At 44.2% G+C, this 21103-nt stretch overlaps 2 protein-coding genes across 2 annotated transcripts in view; one reads left to right on the forward strand and one right to left on the reverse strand.

The window, feature by feature from the left end:
• Positions 1-14971, reverse strand: part of NUCKS1 (nuclear casein kinase and cyclin dependent kinase substrate 1) — a 33304-nt gene extending 18333 nt beyond the window's left edge. Inside the window, exons 1-3 of the mRNA XM_088479623.1 lie at positions 14522-14971; positions 12896-12939; positions 703-805 (exon numbers count right to left, since the gene is read on the reverse strand). Of these exons, the coding sequence (XP_088335749.1) occupies positions 703-805; positions 12896-12939; positions 14522-14538 (164 nt within the window). The 5' untranslated portion in view covers positions 14539-14971. The remainder of the gene's footprint in view (positions 1-702; positions 806-12895; positions 12940-14521) is intronic.
• A 12-nt stretch (positions 14972-14983) lies between these two features.
• On the forward strand, positions 14984-19451 carry LOC148516770 (uncharacterized). The gene is made up of 3 exons (XM_088479624.1): positions 14984-15120; positions 15364-16947; positions 18220-19451. Exons 2-3 carry the CDS (start codon positions 16642-16644, stop codon positions 18268-18270), a joined length of 357 nt encoding a protein of 118 aa, XP_088335750.1. The 5' UTR covers positions 14984-15120; positions 15364-16641; the 3' UTR covers positions 18271-19451.
• The last annotated feature ends 1652 nt before the right edge of the window (positions 19452-21103 follow it).

Below are 21103 nucleotides of genomic sequence, written 5' to 3' on the forward strand. Positions count from 1 at the left end.
GAACAGCAATCTCACCAAACTGGTTTTGGAGACTTTTGCAATTCAACACTTCTCTCCCTCTCCCCCTCCCCAAACACTAAAGTATGGAGGAATAATAATAATCCCTTATTTATATGGCGCCACAAGGGTTCCACCGCGCCTTACACAGTACATAAACAAATAAGCACACAAGAAATACAAACTCACTATTGAAATAGAAGGTGTACGCGTTTGTTTTAAACAAGATATAGAGTTTCTATACTCTGATATATAAACTATAGGGCTGTACAAGAGCAGGGTACTGTGCTGCCCTGAACAGGTACTTCCCTCCAAAAAAGTCACATCATGCTGAGGAGGCGGGACAGCCGGACCCAGTGCACTGCCCAGAAATTCCTTAAGACGCTTCAGGTGGTGCTGCAAGGTGCAAGGCAATAGCAGCATCTCCGCAGAAGCAGCACTGGCGGCAGGGTGCCATTAAAAGCACACTGCAAGTCAAATGCACACTCAATGGGGCAGCGACAGTGCTACCTGCCCAGGGCCCTGTACGCAGTAATAGATTTTTTTGTCCTATTGGTTACCTGTCTTTTTAAACGGAAGGAAAATCTATGTACAGGTTTTTGTTTTATAAATGGGTGGCTAACAATTCACTTGAAAAATGACAAGTCTATTTTTACAAAAAGGCTTTAATGGTTTGACAGAACACACAATAGGAAATGCTGTTACCTGTCTTCCTGCGAATTTTTACCGGGCCGCCTTTTCTCTTTCACTTCTCTTGGAGATGCCCGGACTTTTTTGGGTGGGGCAGATTCTCTTCCATAGTCCTCATCTTTGAGATGTGGGGGGGGGGGGGGGGGGGGAAAAAAAAAAAAAACACATTACAACTATACCCAAGTTACAAGAAACTTGATGATATGATATTGCCTACTCCAGGCAGGTTTAGATTTTAGTAATACTTAAAACTTTCAAAAACACCTAGAAAACGGTGTTCTAGCAAAAAAACAAAAACTAGGCTTTACATTTTTGACAAGTCGGTTTCCGATACAGAAACATTTCATAGGCAGCTTAGGGTAGTCATTGGAATTTACAAAATCATTTACAAACAACATTTTAGTCACATTTCAAATGTCTCGCTTATTACATATAGTAACAAAGAAGCACATAATATTCTGTAGCATTTAAGGTGCATATTCACTACACGAGAGTGAACGACTGTACAATTACAACATTGCACAGGATAGAGAACGATTGTACAATTACAATGTTGTAATTGTACAATCGTTCTCTATCCTGTGCAGTGTGTCCACACTGAACCATATGTCGGTCAGTGGAGACACCCTCCCTCATCCCTGAATATGCCCAACCTGTCGTTATCGGCAGGTTTTCCTGCATGTCCAGGCAATGATTGAGGTCGAAAACAATCAGCCAGAGCGCGCATCGCTGGCCATTTGACATTTTAATGCACGATTAATGAGCGATTGAACGATAACGTTATTGTTAAATTGAATCGCCTAGTGGATATTAAGTATAGTTATACAGTCAACAGCACTGCCGGCTGAGATCATCCTGGAAAGGGGAATATCAGTAATTGCAACATCACAAATCGTAACAAATCAATGGAGCATGCTAAAAGAAAGGGAAAGACTCCCATGGGATTGTTTAAATGATATACATAGTAACAAAGTCCAACGAAGCCCACATAGCTATAATCAGATAATTCCAACTAGCCCCTACATTATTCCTAATCAAGTGGAACATGTTAATCTTTAATATGCGTTTAAAGAAACCTCAGGCACTGCATGACAGCAGTATGTGATAAATGCCATCTTAAATAGACCATGGGGAGATTAGCAATTGATCATTTTACGTATTAAAAAAAAAAAAAAAGAAAGCCTAAATATTAAATGCACACAAATACTGAATGGGGACCCTGGATTGTTGAGGTTATCCCTTTCCTCCTCCTCATCCCTGCTGCATCTTACTCATCTGTCCATTTTTATAATCAGCACTTGATTTTATTACCTAGCCTATCCTTCGCATTACCAGTTTAGTTTTTTTCTATTGTGCTTTTTGGGATATCCTGGCTTTTTATTCCCAAAATGTGTTATTTCTTTCTGTGCGCAGCTGCCGAACACCACCCAGCAGCTGGTCCCCAGCCAATCACCGCCCTAAGTCCTGATACCTCCACTTTCCCTCCATGCCCACCAGCACGTTCTCCCCGAGTTTGTCACTGTCTACAGTGCATCGGGCATTTCTTCTTTGGCTGCAGCAGCGTTGTCGGTTGGGGCAGGTCTTTCTAGCAGCCTGAGCTCCCTGCACGCAGGAGGTGGTGTGGTGGACACTGCACGGGAGCTGCAACAGTGACCCGGCCGGGGCTCCCAGCAAAAGCAAGGAGGTAACCACTACCCCAAGTGCTGTCTACCCTTAACCCCCCTCCCTACCCTCAGTACTTCCTAAGAAGCTATCCTGACTTGCCTCCTTACCCCCAGTATTGCTTACCCCTAACTCACTCCTTGCCACTCAGTACTGCCATAGCTACTGTCTACCCTTAGCCCCTCCCTACCACCAGTACTGCCTGCACCTACCAGGGGTGGGCAATAAGTGGCCCCCCAGCTGTTGAACTATAAATCCCAGCTTGCCTTGCACATGGCCAAATAGTAACTGTTGCAGTGCATGCTGGGATGTGTAGTTCTGCAACATCTGGGGGGCCGCTTATTGTCTATCCCCTATTTTGCCCTTAGTACTGTCCTAGTCGCCATCAACCCTTGCCTCCCATACTACCCCAGCTATCATCTACACTTACCCCCTCTACCCATTGGTGGCCCAGCTGCTATCATGACCCCAGCATTGCCACCCCAGTTGCCATATACCTTTGCCCTCTCCCTACCCCAAGTACTGCCTGCCTCCTACCCCCCTCCTTGCCCCCTAGTGCGCCAGCTGCCATCAACCCCTTTCCCCCTCCTTACCCCCAGTTCTGCCTGTCCCTAACCCCCACCGTGTCCACCAGTACTGCAACAGCTTCTATCTCTCACTGCCCCCTCCCTACCCCCAGCACTGTCTGCTCCAAGCTCCTCAGCACTGTCTCAAAAGCTGTCCGCACTTACCCCTCTCCCTACCCCCAACTCTGGATTTAATTGATTTTCTTAAATATTATGTATGTAAATTTATTATCTACACATTCAGGTGTGTTTTAGCATTAAGTAAAAATATTTACACTTCAACTTTTTTTTTTTTGTTAATTGCATGCCCTAAACAAATTGACAGTTCTCACAAATTGACATTTCTTCTCCTGTGACTGTTGAATAGGTTATTTCTTAAAACTTATATCAAAAAGTGACTGATTGGAAAGTATTGGTGTGGATGAGACCTGCCTTAAATACACTATATAGGGTGCTATAGAATCTACTTCATTGTAGATGCATCTTTTACTTTAATACTATAAAAAGTAGTTTTGTTTCATATGAACGATGTTTATTTTGTTTGTTTTATAGACTGCAGTGTCAATATTCTAGTACATATACTGCCTAGTTCTATAACAAGTTATAACACTTCATAATCCAGTAGGGTGCCCGGGAAAAGCAGAAGTCTTAACATTCTCAAATTAAAATACTAGGTAGGACAAGGCCTGAAAAGGAAAAGACCGCAATCACAACTAACTTACAAAATAGACAGTTTTGGCCCACAAATTAAATTAAAAAAAAAAAAATATTGGTTTTGCAGTATTACTGCAAATTAAATTTTCAGGTCAAAGTTAGAGAATGGGCAGCTTGCAAAAACGTGGTAGATATTGCCCTAGGGCACATGAACCAACTGTATTTAGATAAACAAAAAAAAAATATGAGTTATGGTAGACTTACCATTGATCTTTCTTTGAAGTCCAAAGGGTCCACGGGGATAATGTGGTTGGAGTGATCCAGGCACCAGTTAAGCTTTCAGCTTCCAGGATGCCCTTGGTCCTCCTCCATATATACCCCCGCCTCCAGCCACAGGCTTTCAGTTCTGCAAATAACCCCAAGGCAGGAGTAGGAAAGGAGAAGGAAGAACTATCGTACACCAGAAACTCAGAAAATGGAGGGAATCAGTGCCCGAAACAAAAAAATTACCCAATGAAGCAAGATGCGGCAGGGTGGGTGCATAGGGATCCACAGGGATGTCCTAAAGCAGTTCCCCTACAGGTAGGGGATGCTCCTGAGCAGAAAAGGAGAACTAGTCGCCCCAAAGGAAGCATCCTGAGAGGCAAAAGTAGCAAAAGACGAAAAATCTAAGAAAAGTGTGGACAAAAGATCATGTGGCTGCCTTGCACGATTGTTCAACATAGGTACCACAATGAAACGCCCATGATGGTTCCACATACAGAGCAGAATGTGCTGTCGCCGTGTAAAGGACAGGGAGATCAGCCTTAGTGTAAAACTGTGATAAACTCATAACAGAGTTTGTACGCTCCACATAGATACAGAGCATGAACCCCATTCTTGAAGACTTCAGATTTTTCTGTAGGTGAAGAAACTGGAACAGTTTCTTTATTCACGTGAAGACGGGACATTACCTTACAAAAAGGTAAACCTCCCCTGTATGGAGGACAGCTCTAACCTGGTGGTAAAAAAAATAAAATAAATATGTTAAGTGCTGCAAAATAAGATACTGCGTGCAGAAGAGATAGCAAGGAGAAAGTAAGATGTCTCCGCCGTCACCCTATTCAAATCTATAGAGTCCAGAGGTTCAAATGGGGGAGCTTATAGCCCTTTGAGAACCAAAGACAAATCCCACAGTGCTACCATTGGGACACAAGGTGGCTGAAATCTGAGAACCCCCTGAAAAAAAAAAATAATTCTAACCTTCTAAGAAGCAATTCTCTTCTGAACAGTGCAGAAACTGCAATCCCAGGGTGGCTAGGCTGAGTCCAAAGTCTAACCCAGCTTAGAAAAAGAAGTACCCAGGAAACCCTAAAACCTTAGGGACACACTTTCTTGTGGGAACAGCCAACAGAATGTCAAACTAACAGATGCGGGCAGAAAAAAAAGCTTTCGTGCCCCAAGCATCGTTTAAAACTACAGAGCTGGAGAAAACCTTTGCCTCTTAAGGTGGAATCCTTAGGCCTAATTAGCACTTGCCGGTTTTGACCAGGCGACAAAAAGCTGCCAGTTTCTTGCCGGGTGTGAAAAAAATAGGTGCCTTCTTTCACACGGCATGGGGCAGTGTCACAGCCGGGAATATCCACTGTGCAGGACGGCTGCCGTGCTGTGTCAGTCCCTGAACACCAGTGGTGTAAAGGAAACAATGTTTCCTTTCACACACATGGGCTTGTGCAGCAGCTGCTGCGCATGCCCAATAAAATATAAAAAAAATTAAAAAAGCGGCTCAAAGCCGCTGCTTGTGAAGGGCACAGAGAGCCTGAAAAAAACCTGGCCAGCTACCGCCAGGTTCTTGCCCGGTAGGCCAAAACCAGTAGGGGTGTAACTGGCCTTAAGAGCTACCCCGTCAAGGGCAGATGAGAAGTCCGGATGCAGGCAGGAACCCCGCACTAACAGATCCAGCCATAAAGGAAGAGGAAATGGAATATCTATGGATAGATTCCATATGTTGGCGAACCAAAGACGTCTAGGCCAAGCAGGAGCCAGCAGTATTACTGTTCCGTCTTCCTGCTTGAATTTCCTGAGGACCCTTGGAAGGAGGGAAATCGGTGGAAAGAGATCCGCCAGCTTGAAGTCCCATCCTCCTGACAGTGCATCTACAAAGGTGTCTGAGGGGTCTCTGGTCCTGGACCCTTACCTGGAGACCTTGTGGCTGTGACGTGATGCCATGAGGTCTATGTCTGGTAGGTCCCATGTCCCATTTGTCCACCAGGAGGAGAACCCCACTCTCCGACGTGCATGTCCCGACTACTTAAGGCATTACGCTTCCCAATTGAGGACTTCCAGGATGAATTTAGCAGAGATAGCCGGAAGATGGTATTCTGCCAATATCAGAGGGCCAAATTCAATTCAGTGCGATGTTGAATAGCCGCGGGAGGGAGCCCCCGAAGCTAATACACCGTGTTGTTTGGGCGGCCAAAGGATTTCTTCTCGCACCCCTCCTGGGGATGCGAGGAGAAATCCAACAAAAGTGCCGGGGACTTAGACGCGCGCCAGCACTTTAGTCAGAGAATACCGGTTACCACGCCTTAACACCCAGGTTAAGTCGCGATAACCGGCATTCTCAGACTTAACCCATTCCCAACAACTCTAACAGCACGTTGAATTGAAAAGCTGCAGGAGTTCCCTCCCATGACTATTCAACATTGCACTGAATTGAGTTCGGCCCAGAATGTTTATCACTTCCCTCAGGGCTGCATGATTTCTCGTGCCTCCATGATGTTTGAGATAGGCTACTGTGGTCACGTTGTCGGACTAGATCTGGACCGGCCTGCCCTGGAACAGGTCCTGTGCCATGATTAGCACACTGTAAACTGCTTGAAGCTCCAGAAGGTTTATGGGCAGATTAGTTTCCCAATTTGTCTATCTTCCCTGAAAGATGCAATGACCCGTCACCCATCCGCGAAGACTGGCGTTCGTAGTGAAAAGCACCCCATTTTGGATCCAAAAATGGGGGACCTTTATCCAGATGATCCTTATGTAGCCACCACGAGAGAGACACGAATCTACGGAGTGAGAAGGATCCTCTGGTACCATATTAGATGATACGTCCGTTCGATCAGGAGAAAATCAATTGCTGCAAAAGCCTGGAGTGGAACGGAGCATATTCCACCATGTCGATGGTGAATACCATCTACCCAAAGACCTGCATTGCTGATAGAATGGATACCCTTTGATTGCGGAGCAATTTGCGTACCCGCAATGACAGGGCCACCATCTTGTCTTCTAGCAGAAACACCCTTTGTGACAGAATCCAGAAGCTCCCCCAGATGTACCATCCGCTGTATTGGAGAAAGAAGACTTTTTCCAATTGATTATCCAGCCATGCTTCTGTAGGCAGGCAATGGTTAGTTGGAGATGGTTTTGTAGAACAGCTGTAGACTGCCATTATCAGAAGACCCACCCAGTTATGGCCATATTCTGATTCCCAGAATCCTAAAATAGGCCATCACTGCCATTATTTTGGTGAAGAACCTCTGGCCGTCGATTACCAATTTCAGGCACTACACTTTGGGTTATGCTGTTGCAGGACAACAAACCGTAGAATTGTTGGTGTGATGGCTTAAACAGCACATGGAAGTACACACCCTGAATGCTCAGAGAAGCCAAAAAAAATTTAAAATACAGGTTCCACTGATCGAAGAGTTTCCCTACGGAACTTGGGTACACAGATAACTTTGTTGCGGGTTTTCAGATTTAGAATAGGGCGATGAGACCCATTCTGTATCTGAACCAAAAAAAAGTATTGGACTAATAATCCTTTCCCCTGTTGAACCACAGGAACCGGGATTATCACCCCTGCCTGCAGCCAAGAGTAAATGGCCTACTGTAGGGCCAAGTTCCTGATAAATTCCAATGGGAGAGTAGTGCAAAAAAAAACAAAAACACACTTCTGGGAATGTTTACAGAAAGTGAGAACATACCCCTGAAGCGCCACTTCTCGGATCCAGGTGTCTGTTATTTGATGCCATTAGTGCGCAAATTGAAGTCGGCCTCCCACCCTGGGCTCCCCCAGGAGGGGAGGCCCGCCCCATCAAGCAGAGGGTTCGTCATCCAGCTTAGAAGCTGGATGTCTGGCCGACCAGGACCTCTTAGCTTGCTAGATTGTCCTGCGAAGACTTCCTAGAGACTTTAATGTAGCTGTTGCTAGCAGACCTGCAAAAAGTGAAGCTGCCAGAGTTGCAGTATCTTATCTAATTCTGCTCCAAATAGTAAGGATTCCAGAGCCTTCTTAGACCCCGTATCTGCTTTCGAGGACCTTAACCAAAAGGGCTCCACAAGACAAAACCGAGCTACTGATGCTTTATAAACCTAGCATCTATTACAGCTTCTCCCAAATAGGGATAGATGCCCATATGTGCGAAATATACTGTATGTCAGCTGTTCTCTGGTAGCATTTGGTAGAGTATCTTCCAATGCCCCCGTCCGTTCCTCAACAGCCTTGGATACCCAAGCCTTAGCTGGTCAAGTAAAAGCTCTAGATCAATGGTTCTCAAACTTGGTCCTCAGAACCTCAAACAGTGCATGTTTTCCAGGTCTCAGAATCACAATTGAAATAATTAGCTTCATCTGTGGAACTATTAAAATGTGTCAGTGTGTAATGAATACACCTGTGCACCTGCTGGGTGACCAGGAAAACAGAACCTATGTGGGGTCCTGAGGACAGAGGCCCCGATTCAGAGCCGGTCGTTCTGAATCAGGGCCGGGCTATTTCTTTTGTTTAGAACGGCCTCCTGGCCGTTGGCATAGCTGTGGGTGAGCACCCACAGCTATAGCGAGCGGCCAGGAAGATGGTCGCGATGTTCAAGACCATCGGGCTTGCGACGACACCCTTGTGGTAGGGTCTCGTTGCCGCAAGCCCCAGAGATTTCAGCTCTAAGAGCCGGAATCTCTCCACTGACATCACTTGTGATGTCATAGGGCCTGCCCCAAACGGTAGGCGTTCACATGGCAACGCCTCCCGTCTGGGCAGCCACCCCCCCGGCCCACCCAAAGGGGGCGTGCTGTCACTCAACATCGACAGCACGCCCCCTTTGGTGCGAGACCCAGAGCGACACATTGCCCATCGCTACCCGGGTCTCGTGCATGCGCACAACGGAGGCGGCTCCGTCGTGCGCATGCGCTCAGGGCCACCATCGACCCGGTTGCGAGCGCTCAGCGCTTGCAACCAGGTCTGAATCAGGCCCAGAGTTTGAGAACCTGTGCTCTAAATGATGAAAAACTACTTTAAGCCATTTCAATTTCCTATCTGTAAGATCTTTAAGAGGAGATGCTGACGGAATAAGCAACGTAGCGTTTCTGACTAAGGGCCATATTCAATTAGCAGCGAAAACTGCAATATTTTTTCATCAAAAAAAAAAAAAAAAACAGGTGAAAATGCAATTGGAAGAAAAAAAAACCCCCCGCAAAATCCCTATTTTTGGCTAAAAATGTGGGCATTTCTTTCAGAACCCTTTAGACAGCCCCCCTAATGATACTTTAGCAGAAAAAAAAAAATCGTCAGTTGCGCACTTTGGCAAAAAACGACCGCTGAAATTTCGGGCAAATTTTTATTTTTTTTCCTCCCATCAATATGTGAGCATCTCATACATGAGGAGGGTAGGAGGAGCGACCCAGACGAGCAAAACCTTTGATGGATCCGCGTCTGGGGAGAAGCTGCCGGGGGAGAGCTTACCTCATGACAGCAGAAGTGTCTTGTCAACCCCCGGCATCAGACGATAAAGCACCGGCGGTCTAGTGAGGGAGCAGGCATCCCAGGCAATCACTGCAGCGGCTTCCTGTGAGTCTCCAGCGGCAGAAGTACTACCGCATGCAATTCCCTGTAAGTGAGGAATCACCTTACCCGACATCTCCATGCATCCCGTTGCAGTCTGGGCCCCAGCATCACTGCTAGCAAGTTCTGCTGTGACCCGCCAAAATCACCAGAGATGTTACTGGTGTTGCGGCCTGGCGGAGGTAGATGAGTTGCAGGGCAGCAGTCTTAATTCAGACGCTCAGCACTGCTAACTCGAACATAGAAAATAAAACAAAATAAAAGCTTGGGACTGCCTGAGCAGTCCCCGTTACATAGGTATGTCTGAATCCTGACGCACCAAACGAACTGAATGCCTGTGGCCGAGGTATATGTGGAGGACGACCAGGGACATCCTGGGAGCTGAGAGCTTAAATGTTTGGTGCCTGGATCACTCCAACCACATTATCCCCATGGAATCCCTGTGGATCCCTATGGACCCTGAAGAAAATAGGCCACAATGCACAATAACTAGCTATGAGTGAACAAACCAGAATTATGACAGGGCATTTCATACCGCTGCAGAACAGGAGCAACTCTATACACCAGTTATGAATTCAGAAAATGTCAAGTTGAAAAGGATAAACTGTATCTTGACTTAATTAAATCTTTAAAGATGTAATTATCAAATTATGCAACACAGACTATTAAAACAAATGGATACAGTGGCATGACCCTTGTCCATCTACCAATAAAGGGTAGTGGGAAGAGCTCTTAATCCAAATTATATACATGTTTTTCCTGAAAAATCCTCTACAGGGACAGGTATAAGAGGTGCCTGAAAAGAGCAGTGCAGGTGGAATTTCTGTTGGATCAAACAGTCTTAAGAAATCCTTCAGATAAGTAGTTTGTGCATCCTCTGCTGCCACAGATCTCACTCTAAGCCTCAACAAGGAGAGCTTAACTGGCCTCGGAGCAAATGTGCTACCTCTCCAGCTATTTTACACAATTCTTAAACCACTAAATTCCTTTTTCTTTTTTTACATTTTCATAGCAGTGATGTTCACCAATGATGTGAAGATATTTATTTGCAGGATACCTTGTGTAAAGTTGATTGTAGTAATTAATGATTGAGAGCTGCTGTCTGAAACACGCAAGATGCTACCACGTCATCTAAAAAAATAAAACATTATGGGCTCAATTCAATGTGAATTGAATAGCGCCAGGAAGGAGCTCCCAGAGCCATTCAATTCAGCGTGCTGTTAAGCCTGACTAAGCAGAAATCAGACAAAGCTGCTGATGCATTGCTGTTTTCTTCCCTTAGCGCTGCAGAAACAGCATCGCGCCAGGCACTTAAGTCGGAAAATGCCGGCTCTCGCGACTAAACAGTTTAAGGTACGAGAACGGGCATTCTCCTACATAACAGCACGCTGAATTCGATAGCTCCAGGAGCGCCTTCCCGGCGCTATTCAATTTGCATTGAATTGAGCCACTGAAGGTATATTTTAATGGTTGCCTAGGTTACTAGAGGGCTGGCATTATAATCCTTACTATATCCAGTATTTAGTAATGACTTCACCAGAGCATGTCCTAGTTAATGAGAATACTTCATAATGAAATAATTCAGTTTCATAAATACAAGAGCCCACAAAATAGATAATTCTACATAGAAAATAGGTCTGTCTTTAGAGATTTAAAAAAAAAAAAAAAAAATGTATTTATTCGGGTGAGGTAATAAGCCAGTCTTTAAAATGGACAGCAGGGGCAAATACTGATAATCATTTAACTTAGTGTCATGTTATATGCTCTAAAATAAAAAATTAATGGAGTAAGAGTATATTTAGGATACAAGTGACCAAGACACAGGAAATGGGCACTCCAGTGTCCAATGTTTTCAATGGTATCAGGATGTAGTAGATGCAGCATAAGATGTGAAAAAGGGCACTATAAATTGTGATTTCAACATCAAAGTGTTTATTTACAGAATTTGAAAAACACAGTAATTGACTGCCCGAAAAACATTGCTGTATTTTGCTGTTTATTTTATGCATAATTGATGCAGGTGTTAAATTGATGACATAATAATTAGCTAATTAAGTGAAGCCCATGTACACCTGATGTGGCCAGTTACTCTGGTAGCCTGAGAAAAGGCACTTGGCTGCCCGACACTTTGCTGTATATTTCAAAAACTGCAAACACACACTAGGTGCATATACGATTTTTTGAACAATCAAACTATATCGCTTATTGTTGAAAAAATCGTTCACTTTCTGAGTTAGAACGATGAACGATTATCGTTCATGCACGTTCACATTTGTAGTTGTCAGACTGACAAACTCAACGATTTTCATTAAGGGAATATGCAAAAATAGTTTGCAGTTAAAAAAAAAAATTAGTTTATTACACTTTAAAAAATCTGACAGATAATCGTTCATAAAATCGTTGGTAACAAAATCGTGTGTGTATGCAGCCACTTTCACTTGCCTAACACTTCACTGCTAATTTAATTATTTTCTTTGTGTGGTGGTGCCCTGGGGTGGTTTGGTTTGGGGGTGCCCTACACCCCAGACATGAACCCCTATGTTAGGGACTTACCGATGAGGTTATCTTGACGTTGGTGGGTAAGATCAGAACTTTGGCCAAATTTATGCCAAAAATCTTCGTATATTGTATGACGTATAATTATAATGGTTGTTTCCCCCTGTTTTCTATGTTGTAGTACCAAGTCTCAGCTAGGTAGCACATCCCATTAGAAAGAGCTAGGGTGTGTGCAGTCCCGGTCCCTTTTCTTTAAAATATTCAATGCATTTAAAAAACATGCAATCTGCACCACTTCGTACAACCAACATAACACTACGGGAGATTCAATTCAATGCGATTTTGAATAGCGCCGTGAAGGTCTTCCCGGAGCTTTTTAATTGACCTCGCTGTTAACCCCAATTACAGGATTTCTGCTTGCACCACCACTAGTGCCGCAATGCTGTTTATGGGCTGAACGTGTGCGCCAATAGCTATGGGGACAGTTGAATAGCCCCAGGAACTCACTCCTGGCACTATTCAAATCGCAAACATACAAAAAAGAGTTACAGATGCACAACTCCAACATTACCCATTATCTATAATAATAGATTTTGCAATAGAATTTTGCAAATTATAAAAAAGGTTTTGGCATAATCATGGCTATGGGCCTACCCACCGTGCCCAGGTAACCTCTGAGGGTAGGTCCCTAACATAATGGAGATGAAATCCATAGCGCAAGACACCCCCAAACCATTGTATATATTTTCAGGGTGTGCAGTCTAGGGCCCCCTTCCCACATTCTATTTAGTGTGTTCTTATGCACACCTGAATGTATTATTATATATAATGAGTAATGTTGGAGATGTGAATCTGTCTTTTTTTTTTGCATGTTTGCAACAGTAGTCTCCACAGGTAGCACCTCCCATTGTATATGTTTTCAGGGTGTGCAGTCTAGGGCCCCCTTTCCACTATTCAAATCGCACTGAATTGAATCACCACCTTATATTTCACAATTTTAATGCACCGCTGCACATACCATCGGAGTCCTGAAACTGTGAATAATCGACCACTTTTCTGTTCCTGTTTGAAAGAAAACCGCACAAAATTAGTATTGTGTGAACACTAATAAATTGACAATAATCTAATGCTGTATAACAAACGGTTTGCACATGGAATGCGCCTGAGACTCCCACACAAAAAGACAGGTTGTTTTGCCTTTAAAAACAGAAAAATGGGAGTGCTAGTCTTACTACACCTTTTCAAGAGTGCATGTACAAGAAAAAAAAAAAAAAAAAAAGGCAGATCTTTTAGAGTTGTGGGGGTGGAATTGTAACTGATTCTTTAGTGGTCTCAGCCTAGTCCCTAGTCATATCTACACATCACTGGCCAATTTGGCCTAATGTACAGTTAGGCTTGATGAGGCCATAGAAAGGTTTCCTAAAATAAGATGTAAAAACATAATTTTGAAATTAGTAAGGACACATTAGAATTCTGACTTTACCAAGAATCTTACCCATTAGGAAAGTTTCAGCAAATATAACAATGTAGAATCCAACTGTTAGACACTTAAGTTAATGTTCTCAATAGATAAAAGTGGATTTGCAAGTATGATAGTGAATTCATGCAGCCACAGATGGAAAAACCAAACAGACTTCCCAACACTGATTGCTAAAAATATGCATTTCCCCAGTGAAGACTGCTACAATAAAAAGATTTCTTCAATGCACACAAATATATTTGATCTACAGTTAAAAACCTACGCACACTACAACTCAAAACGGAATAGACAAGATGTGACAGCTTTGTACATACATGCAATACAATCATGAAATATTGCTTTAGAGTGTGCGCGCGTGGGGGGGAGGGGGGGGGGCAGGTTACATTTGGAAATATAGAAAAACTTATTTCTATGACCATTCTGCAACTTAGTTCTCGTAAAAGCAATAGATCTAGCAAAATCAAAGCGGCAGAAAGATGTGTGGCCATCTCAGCCTTTGTTCGGGTAGGCATGCACAGAGCAATGTGTTGCAGACGGTGTACACAAATCTGTGCCCTTCCCCCAGAAGCAGCTGCTAGACCAGCCCACTGTAACCTTGTATATAGGCTTATGCATATTGTATACAAACCAATATACTATATTGCTGTTTTGTTACACTTTGTACAAGATCTAGGTCACGCACATCTTCAATAGCCACATAAATGTAATAAAGATCTAAAAAGGCAATAATATCAGTCGTCTGCACCCAGAAGACACGAGACTGGCAATTCATGATTAATAACACTAATGCCTTCCTACACACTGAGATGCCTCAGCCAATAGAGGGTAGAACACACCGGGGAGACAATGGATTAAGTGCTGTAAAATAGCTGCCTGTTACTTATAGCCATAGAAGACGGAAGGCCACGTTCTCTCTCCATCTAACACATGCAGCCCCGGCTCCTGCTACTGGGACGGGGATAGATGATGAATGTGTGTACAGCATGGGGGCTCTGCCACATCTGGATGCTGCCGATGCTGTACTTAGGACATATATGCAGGCTGCATGGCCCTGACACACACATACATACATACAGTGCGCTGCTAGATGGAGGCAGAGAGATGCACGTGTAGTCGGGGAAGGGGTGAGCGCTCCCACAGGCCCCGTTGACCCACGGTACTTACCTGACCGGCCTGGACATGGTTCCTGCGGACAACAAGCAGCGACTGGAGACGGAGGAGGTGGGAGCTGGGGGGGACGAGCGGCTTCCTTTGTAAGAAACCCCAGAGAGGCCGCTTTATGGAGGGTGGGGGCTGTAAGCAGAGAGGCCCAGGCGTATCCGTGCTATCACTAGAAGTAGGGGGGCAAAATCCCAGATCTCCCTCCTTCCCCGGGAATAGATCGCATTAATGGCCGTCTCACCAAGGAGTGAAAAGAGGCGGGAAAACCGGGGGAGGCGGAGCAGACAGACGAATGTATCGCGGCGAATCGCCCGAGCGTATCAGGTGGTCCCTGCACAGCGCCCGACCCCCGTCACTCTCACCCTTCCCCCTCCGTAACAGCTCCAAACTGCCGAATCCGAATTAAACTGCAATGTGTCGCCGCTTCACTTCGCGTCTCCCCCCCTCCCCAACCGCCGCCTCAAGCCCTGCCTGAGCCAAGGGCAGCCTATCTCGCTGTATGTACGCCTCACACGCCCATTGGGTGGTACAGGGCGAACAAAGCGATGATTGGATTATTCAAAACATCACTCTCGGAGATAATTTGCTGCGACGAGATGTAGGTAGGTGGCGCGGCTGCAAGAGCGATAGCAAGTGAGATTGAGAGGTCACGTTTGACAGAAAAATGGAACATGGAGTCGGCCCTAGGCTGGGGGGGGGCGGCGGCAGATTCGCTACAATATTATCTTACATTTTATAGAATTAAACGTGTCACTCTTGTCATCAGCGCATGATCTTGAGCTCAACAGATATTAGCACGAACATTGTTTATATACTGTTGTACCCTGCTTTTTTTTTTTTTTCAGAATTGGAGTCTGCAGATTCGTCAGAAAACACCAATTTGCACGTAAACGGCCTTTCTATGCCATGGATTGGAAAGGGAATATTTATATCGCATCACGTACACTGCCTGATGCCGACTTCCTTAATATTTCTAGTAAAATAATTAACTCTTGCCGAAATGTAATTTCTATTAGCTGGTGAAATATATAAATATGTCAGTCTAGCTCCAAATGTTCACCCATTTCCCAGCCATTTAAAGCCTTATTTAAAATTGCATTACTTTCTATATATCATGTTTATCTGCACTAAATTCTATAAAGCTCTAGAGGAAAAATTCCATCTCAAACATAATCTTTGGGGTCAATCCGAGTTTGCGAAAGCAAGTTTGTGCCATGTAATGCGCATATATTGCGTGAATGCCCACACCAAAGAAGTGCGAGGATCATTTAGAAATGGCAATTTGCAGTAGTCACGGTGAGGTTGCAGCACAACTTTCCTACAAAATGCAACCTGGGAGAAGTGCATGAAAAAGTGGGGAAACCTTCCTGAACCCCAAAAAAGTGAAACTAATAGCAGGACCAAACTGTAATAACAGGGCCATATAGAAGACTGGTAGTGGCCATAAGGAATGTGCTGGAGGTTTTTAAAAGGTTCGCTTATGAAATCAGTATGAATGACCGGCGGATCAAATCCCGACTGCCGCAGCCCGATGGTTTCAAATCCCGACAGCGAAGGTAATTCCCTGTACATTTCTACTGTGCTCTTTGTATTTGGCTTGCCGTTTACAAAGTGTCTTCTACCTGCAAGTGTGTGCAACTGCAGTGTTCCCCCCCCAGGCTGTTTTTGGCGGTTGCACCACCTGGCAAGAAACTGCCTACCACCCGGCACTTTGGGAGCCTGCAAGTGGGGACAGTATCTGGGAGATGTATAAAAAGGACCAGATTCTACAAACTTTGCATCTTTTTCATAATCAGACGACTGGGCCCCTAACCAGAAGTGGAAAATTAATATATAAAATGTTATTTCAAGTTGAAATCATAATGTCAGGGTTTAAAAAATTTTTTATTGCGAGGGCCCCCATCTGGCTACTTCTTGATGCCACCCGGCTGGAAAAAATTTCTGGCGAGAGCACTGAACTGCATTCTATCCTGTTCCTGAATTCTGTGCTGATGGATCCCTATCGGTATAGAGTGTTGGTCGCCTAAGCTGGGGTCAAGGTGATCCAGGAGAGGGCCCAGCGAAGGAGGAGAAGAACATGCTGGACCAAGGAGTGGCTGCAGCAAAGGGATACTCACTCTCACATGTCCCTGCTGATGGCGATCAAGGAGAACAACTCAGACGACTACCGCAACTACCTGCGCATGGATGACGCTACCTTCCAGGAGTTGCTGCATCTGGTGACCCACCACATCCGGAGGCAAGACACATGGTGGCGGAGGGCAATCCCTGCTGAACAGAGGCTCGTGGCTACCCTAAGGTACCTGGCTACAGGAAGGTCATTTGAAGACCTGAAGTTTGGGTCACTCATCTCACCTCAGTCCTTGGGCGTCATCAACCTGGAGATCTTCAAGGCTATCGTTAAAGTGCTGCAGTACCAGTATTGCAAGGTAAAGAAAAAAAAACACACTACACATTTGTTTCTTGTCAAAGAAAAAAGTTTTTTATTATTTTTTTTTTTTTTTTTTTTTTTTTTTTAAATATAACTATCATAACTGTGACAGCCAATAAGGCAGCATTAACAAGACTGTGCTGCATAGCAGTCATTAACATTTGTGTGGCAACAACACTACATAGTAGTCAATTACATTTTTTTGTAAGTTTTTTTAACTCATTCTAAAAACTGACAGGCAATGTGGCAATAACACTGCTCTGCACTGTGTCAACAATTTTTCTGTTGTTTTTATTTAAACTATGTTATCAGACAGCCAATTAGGCTGCATAAACCAGACTGTGCACTGAACTGTTGGCAATAACATCATTTTTATTTATTTTTAATATATAAAATAAACATGTATATAAATTGTACAAAACAGCATTATCAACAAATTTTATCAATCTCAATAGGTAGCCTGCTGTATGTTGTACGGTGGGTCAGACACCAGATTGAACAGGCCAATGCACACATGGCACAAGTACAGATTATGGCCCCGGGTTCCAGCAATCTGTACTTGCGCCATGTGTGTAGTGACCTTGTCCAATTAGTGTCATCACCACTGTATAGCATACAGCCAGCACCTATTGGGAGTGATACAATTTGTTGATAGTACAGGCAAGAAGAAGAAAAAAAAACTAAAAATTAAGAGTAACGCGGCAAATCTTCCTCTGACTCCAGCAGAGCATTATAAATGGTTTGGGTTGGGGTGCTGGGTGGGGGAGTAATCTCCAACTTGGCTGGGGGGGCTGACATAGGCAGTTGGGGCAGGTGAATAAAGCAGTGGGTCTGCAATGTAGGTGGAGTCGTGTAAATTGCTGTTGAGTGACCTAATTAAAAGCTCATAGACGAGCCTCTGGAAGTTTTTCTTAGTGACCTCATCCATTTTTCTCATGCGACTATTAATATGCAGTACAATCGTCGATATCATCCGGTAGTTTCTAAAGGATGCTTTCAGCTTTTTGGAGAAACAAGTCCTCCTGTTCTGTGTGCTGCTGCTTTCTTCCCTGTTATTTTTTTTTTTTTTTTTTGAGGTGGTACCGAAGAAGATGATGGTCCTGGTAGAATGGGTGCTGGTATTGGGGTCAACTTTTCCACCTCGCTGTCCCCGACCAAACTTAGGTCCGGCGTGGAGGACAAATCAGGCTCTTTGGTGGGAGTCTATATAGAAACAAAAGAAAAGCAATATTATAGTCATGTTTTAACACATTTTTTACTATTTTTCCAGTTTCCTAACACCGTGGATGAGTGGAAGAGCATCGCTGAAGAATTTGAATAACGTTGGAATTTCCCTAACTGTGGAGGAGCCATCGATGGAAAACACATCCGCATCAACCCACCTGCCAACACTGGATCATATTACTACAACTACAAAGGCTTCTTCAGCATCGTTCTCATGGCAGTGGTGAATGCCAGCTACGAATTTTTGATTGTGGATGTCGGCAAGAATGGCCGTGCTTCAGATGAAGACAAACATGTGATGAAGCCATTTGCACAGAGATGCCTGACCATAGAGAAGAGGGTCTACAACTATCATCTATCCCGGGCACGGCGCATTGTGGAAAATGCGTTTGGAATACTCAGCAACTGGTTCCGCATTTTCCACACCACCATAAACCTACGTGTGGAGAAGATAGACTGGGTCGTGATGGCGTGCTGTGTGCTGCATAACTTTCTGCGAAGGAAAACTACACAACGAGGACCAGTCCCAGCTAGACCAGAAGATGTAGGACCACCGGAGGAGATTGCCCAGTTTACATCAGTGTCTGCACTACCAATTCCTACAACATCAACAGCACATGCCAAAGAAGTGAGGGAGGAGTATATGGCCTATTTCAACGGACCAGGTGCGGTGCCCTGGCAGGAGGACTGTATGTGAGATAAATTACTATAGTGGACATTTGGGATTAAGCTACAAAAGCAATAAAAAGTTTTGGTTTATGAACTGTGTCTCTACTTACCAAAATTTCCTCGGACAGTCCACTCACTTCTGCCGCCTCCTCTTCTCCCTCTCGCTTGGCCATCAGGACAACTGACTGGCGTTGTGGCTCCTGTTCGCTGATGAAGCTTATCAGGTGATAGTAGCACAGTGTTGCCTGCTACACGTCGTCGGTGCCTGCATCAGAGCTTTTTGAATCATCTACTTTTCTCTTTTCCTTTATGTAGACGGTACACAGGTTCTAGATTTTGTGGCGTACTGTTTTAAGGTCAGCATCCGCAATGAAGTTTTTGCTGTAGTCCAACAACACCCCCAAAGCTGCCAATTTCTGCGACTTGTTGTGGTATTGTCGACAGGATATCCACAATAGACACTCCTTTGACTAGAGGATCTCTAGGAATCCCGTCACAAACTCCCGTTCACTATCCATAGAGATTGCTAGGAAGAAAAAATAATAAGGACATTTATTAATCTAGAATTGTGAATTTTTTCGTACATTTTTAATGTTTATTTCTACAGTTTTCCAGATTTTTAAAAACTTTTTTTTAGGTTTTTAATATGTTTTTATTTGTGTTTTTTATTATGTTTTTATTTGTATTTTTTTTTTTGAGGAATGTAATGTGTTTTTATATGTATTGTAATATGTTTTATTTTTGTTGCAATGTATTTGTTTATGTGACATACATTTATTTATGGTGGTATATTCAAACATCATAAACAAATGTATTGCATAAACAAATTTTATATATTATGAATACCATATTGTCGCTATTTAGCGCTACCTGTCGCACAATAAATAATTGCTTTCCAGCCCAACTGTGTTTCCAAAGCACAAAAAGTACTTATTGCAACAAAAAGTAAGTTACACGCTATGATCTATCACAATTAGCGCAAAGACAATTAAATACAAAAGGTACAGCTTGATCCATACGCATGCGCACCGGTCCCAGTAAACAGTCATCACTCCAGAAGCCTTTGGTCATCCAAGAAGAATGGCTACTGACTGGGACCGGGACACAGGCTATATACCATAACAGATCATGATAACAACAATGTAGACAGACAAACATAGGGCCTGATTCAGAGCCGGACGCTCTGACCAGAGCGCTCGCTCTGAATCAGGGCCCTCCTCCATTAAAATGGAGCGTCCTCCTGGACGCTCGTATAGCTGTGGGTCACCACCCACAGCATATACGAGCGCGCAAAAAGATGGTCACGATGGTCTTGACCATCGGACTTGCGAGGGAAACCCTGCGGTCGGGTTTCCCTGCCACAAGCCCTGGAGTGATTTTGGCTCTATCCGAGCCAAAATCACTCCCACTGACATCACTAGTGATGTCAGTGGGGCCGGTTTCAGACGGTAGGCGTTCCCATGGGAACGCCTCCGTCTGGCAGGCACGCCCACCAAAGGGGGCGTGCTGTCAATCAACATCCACAGCACGCCCCCTTTGGTGCGAGACCCCGAGCGATGGAAAGCCCGTCGCTCGCCGGGTCTCGCGCATGCGCACGACCGAGCTCCCTCCGTCATGCGCATGCGCAGTGGGGAACATCGACCCACTTGCGAGCGTACTGCTGCTCGCGAGTGGGTCTGAATGACCCCCATAATTCCATTGGTTCTTGGTCTTTGTAGTACACTGTAGTTCATAGGACGGTTCACTAGGAGTATGTCCCGATTCTCCACAGACTCTTGAGATTACATTGTCTTTCTTTAATTGGTTTAAGACACTACATACAGAGTATACATTCTAACCAATAATTTCCTATGATCCATAACCATCGAACGCAAGATGCGACTACCTTGCTGTCAGTATAGTACCAAACATGCCATGTCTACCATGTTGTATACCTTAAATATCATATACATACATTTCACAACATAGTTATATGCTACTAAAACCTTTAATATTACGTTTAATGTGAAGGAACCTTTTATGAGTGCGTGTATATTTATGATTATATGTAAGTATGCGTTGTGCGTCTATACGTAGCGTAAAAGGTGTGCTGTGTGCAGGGGTTGTGTACAGCGCAAACATGCGCTGTGTGTGTTTATATTTACAATAGCAACTGTGTATATGTGTGCACGCATTGTGGATACACATGCGATCGTTTAAGTGTATATATATATATATATATATATATGTGTGTGCAAATGTGCATCAGTGTCATGTATTTT

The sequence above is a fragment of the Taudactylus pleione genome, unplaced genomic scaffold (genome assembly GCF_031769625.1).
Source record: "Taudactylus pleione unplaced genomic scaffold, aTauple2 ptg000242l, whole genome shotgun sequence".
Lineage (NCBI taxonomy): Eukaryota > Metazoa > Chordata > Amphibia > Anura > Myobatrachidae > Taudactylus > Taudactylus pleione.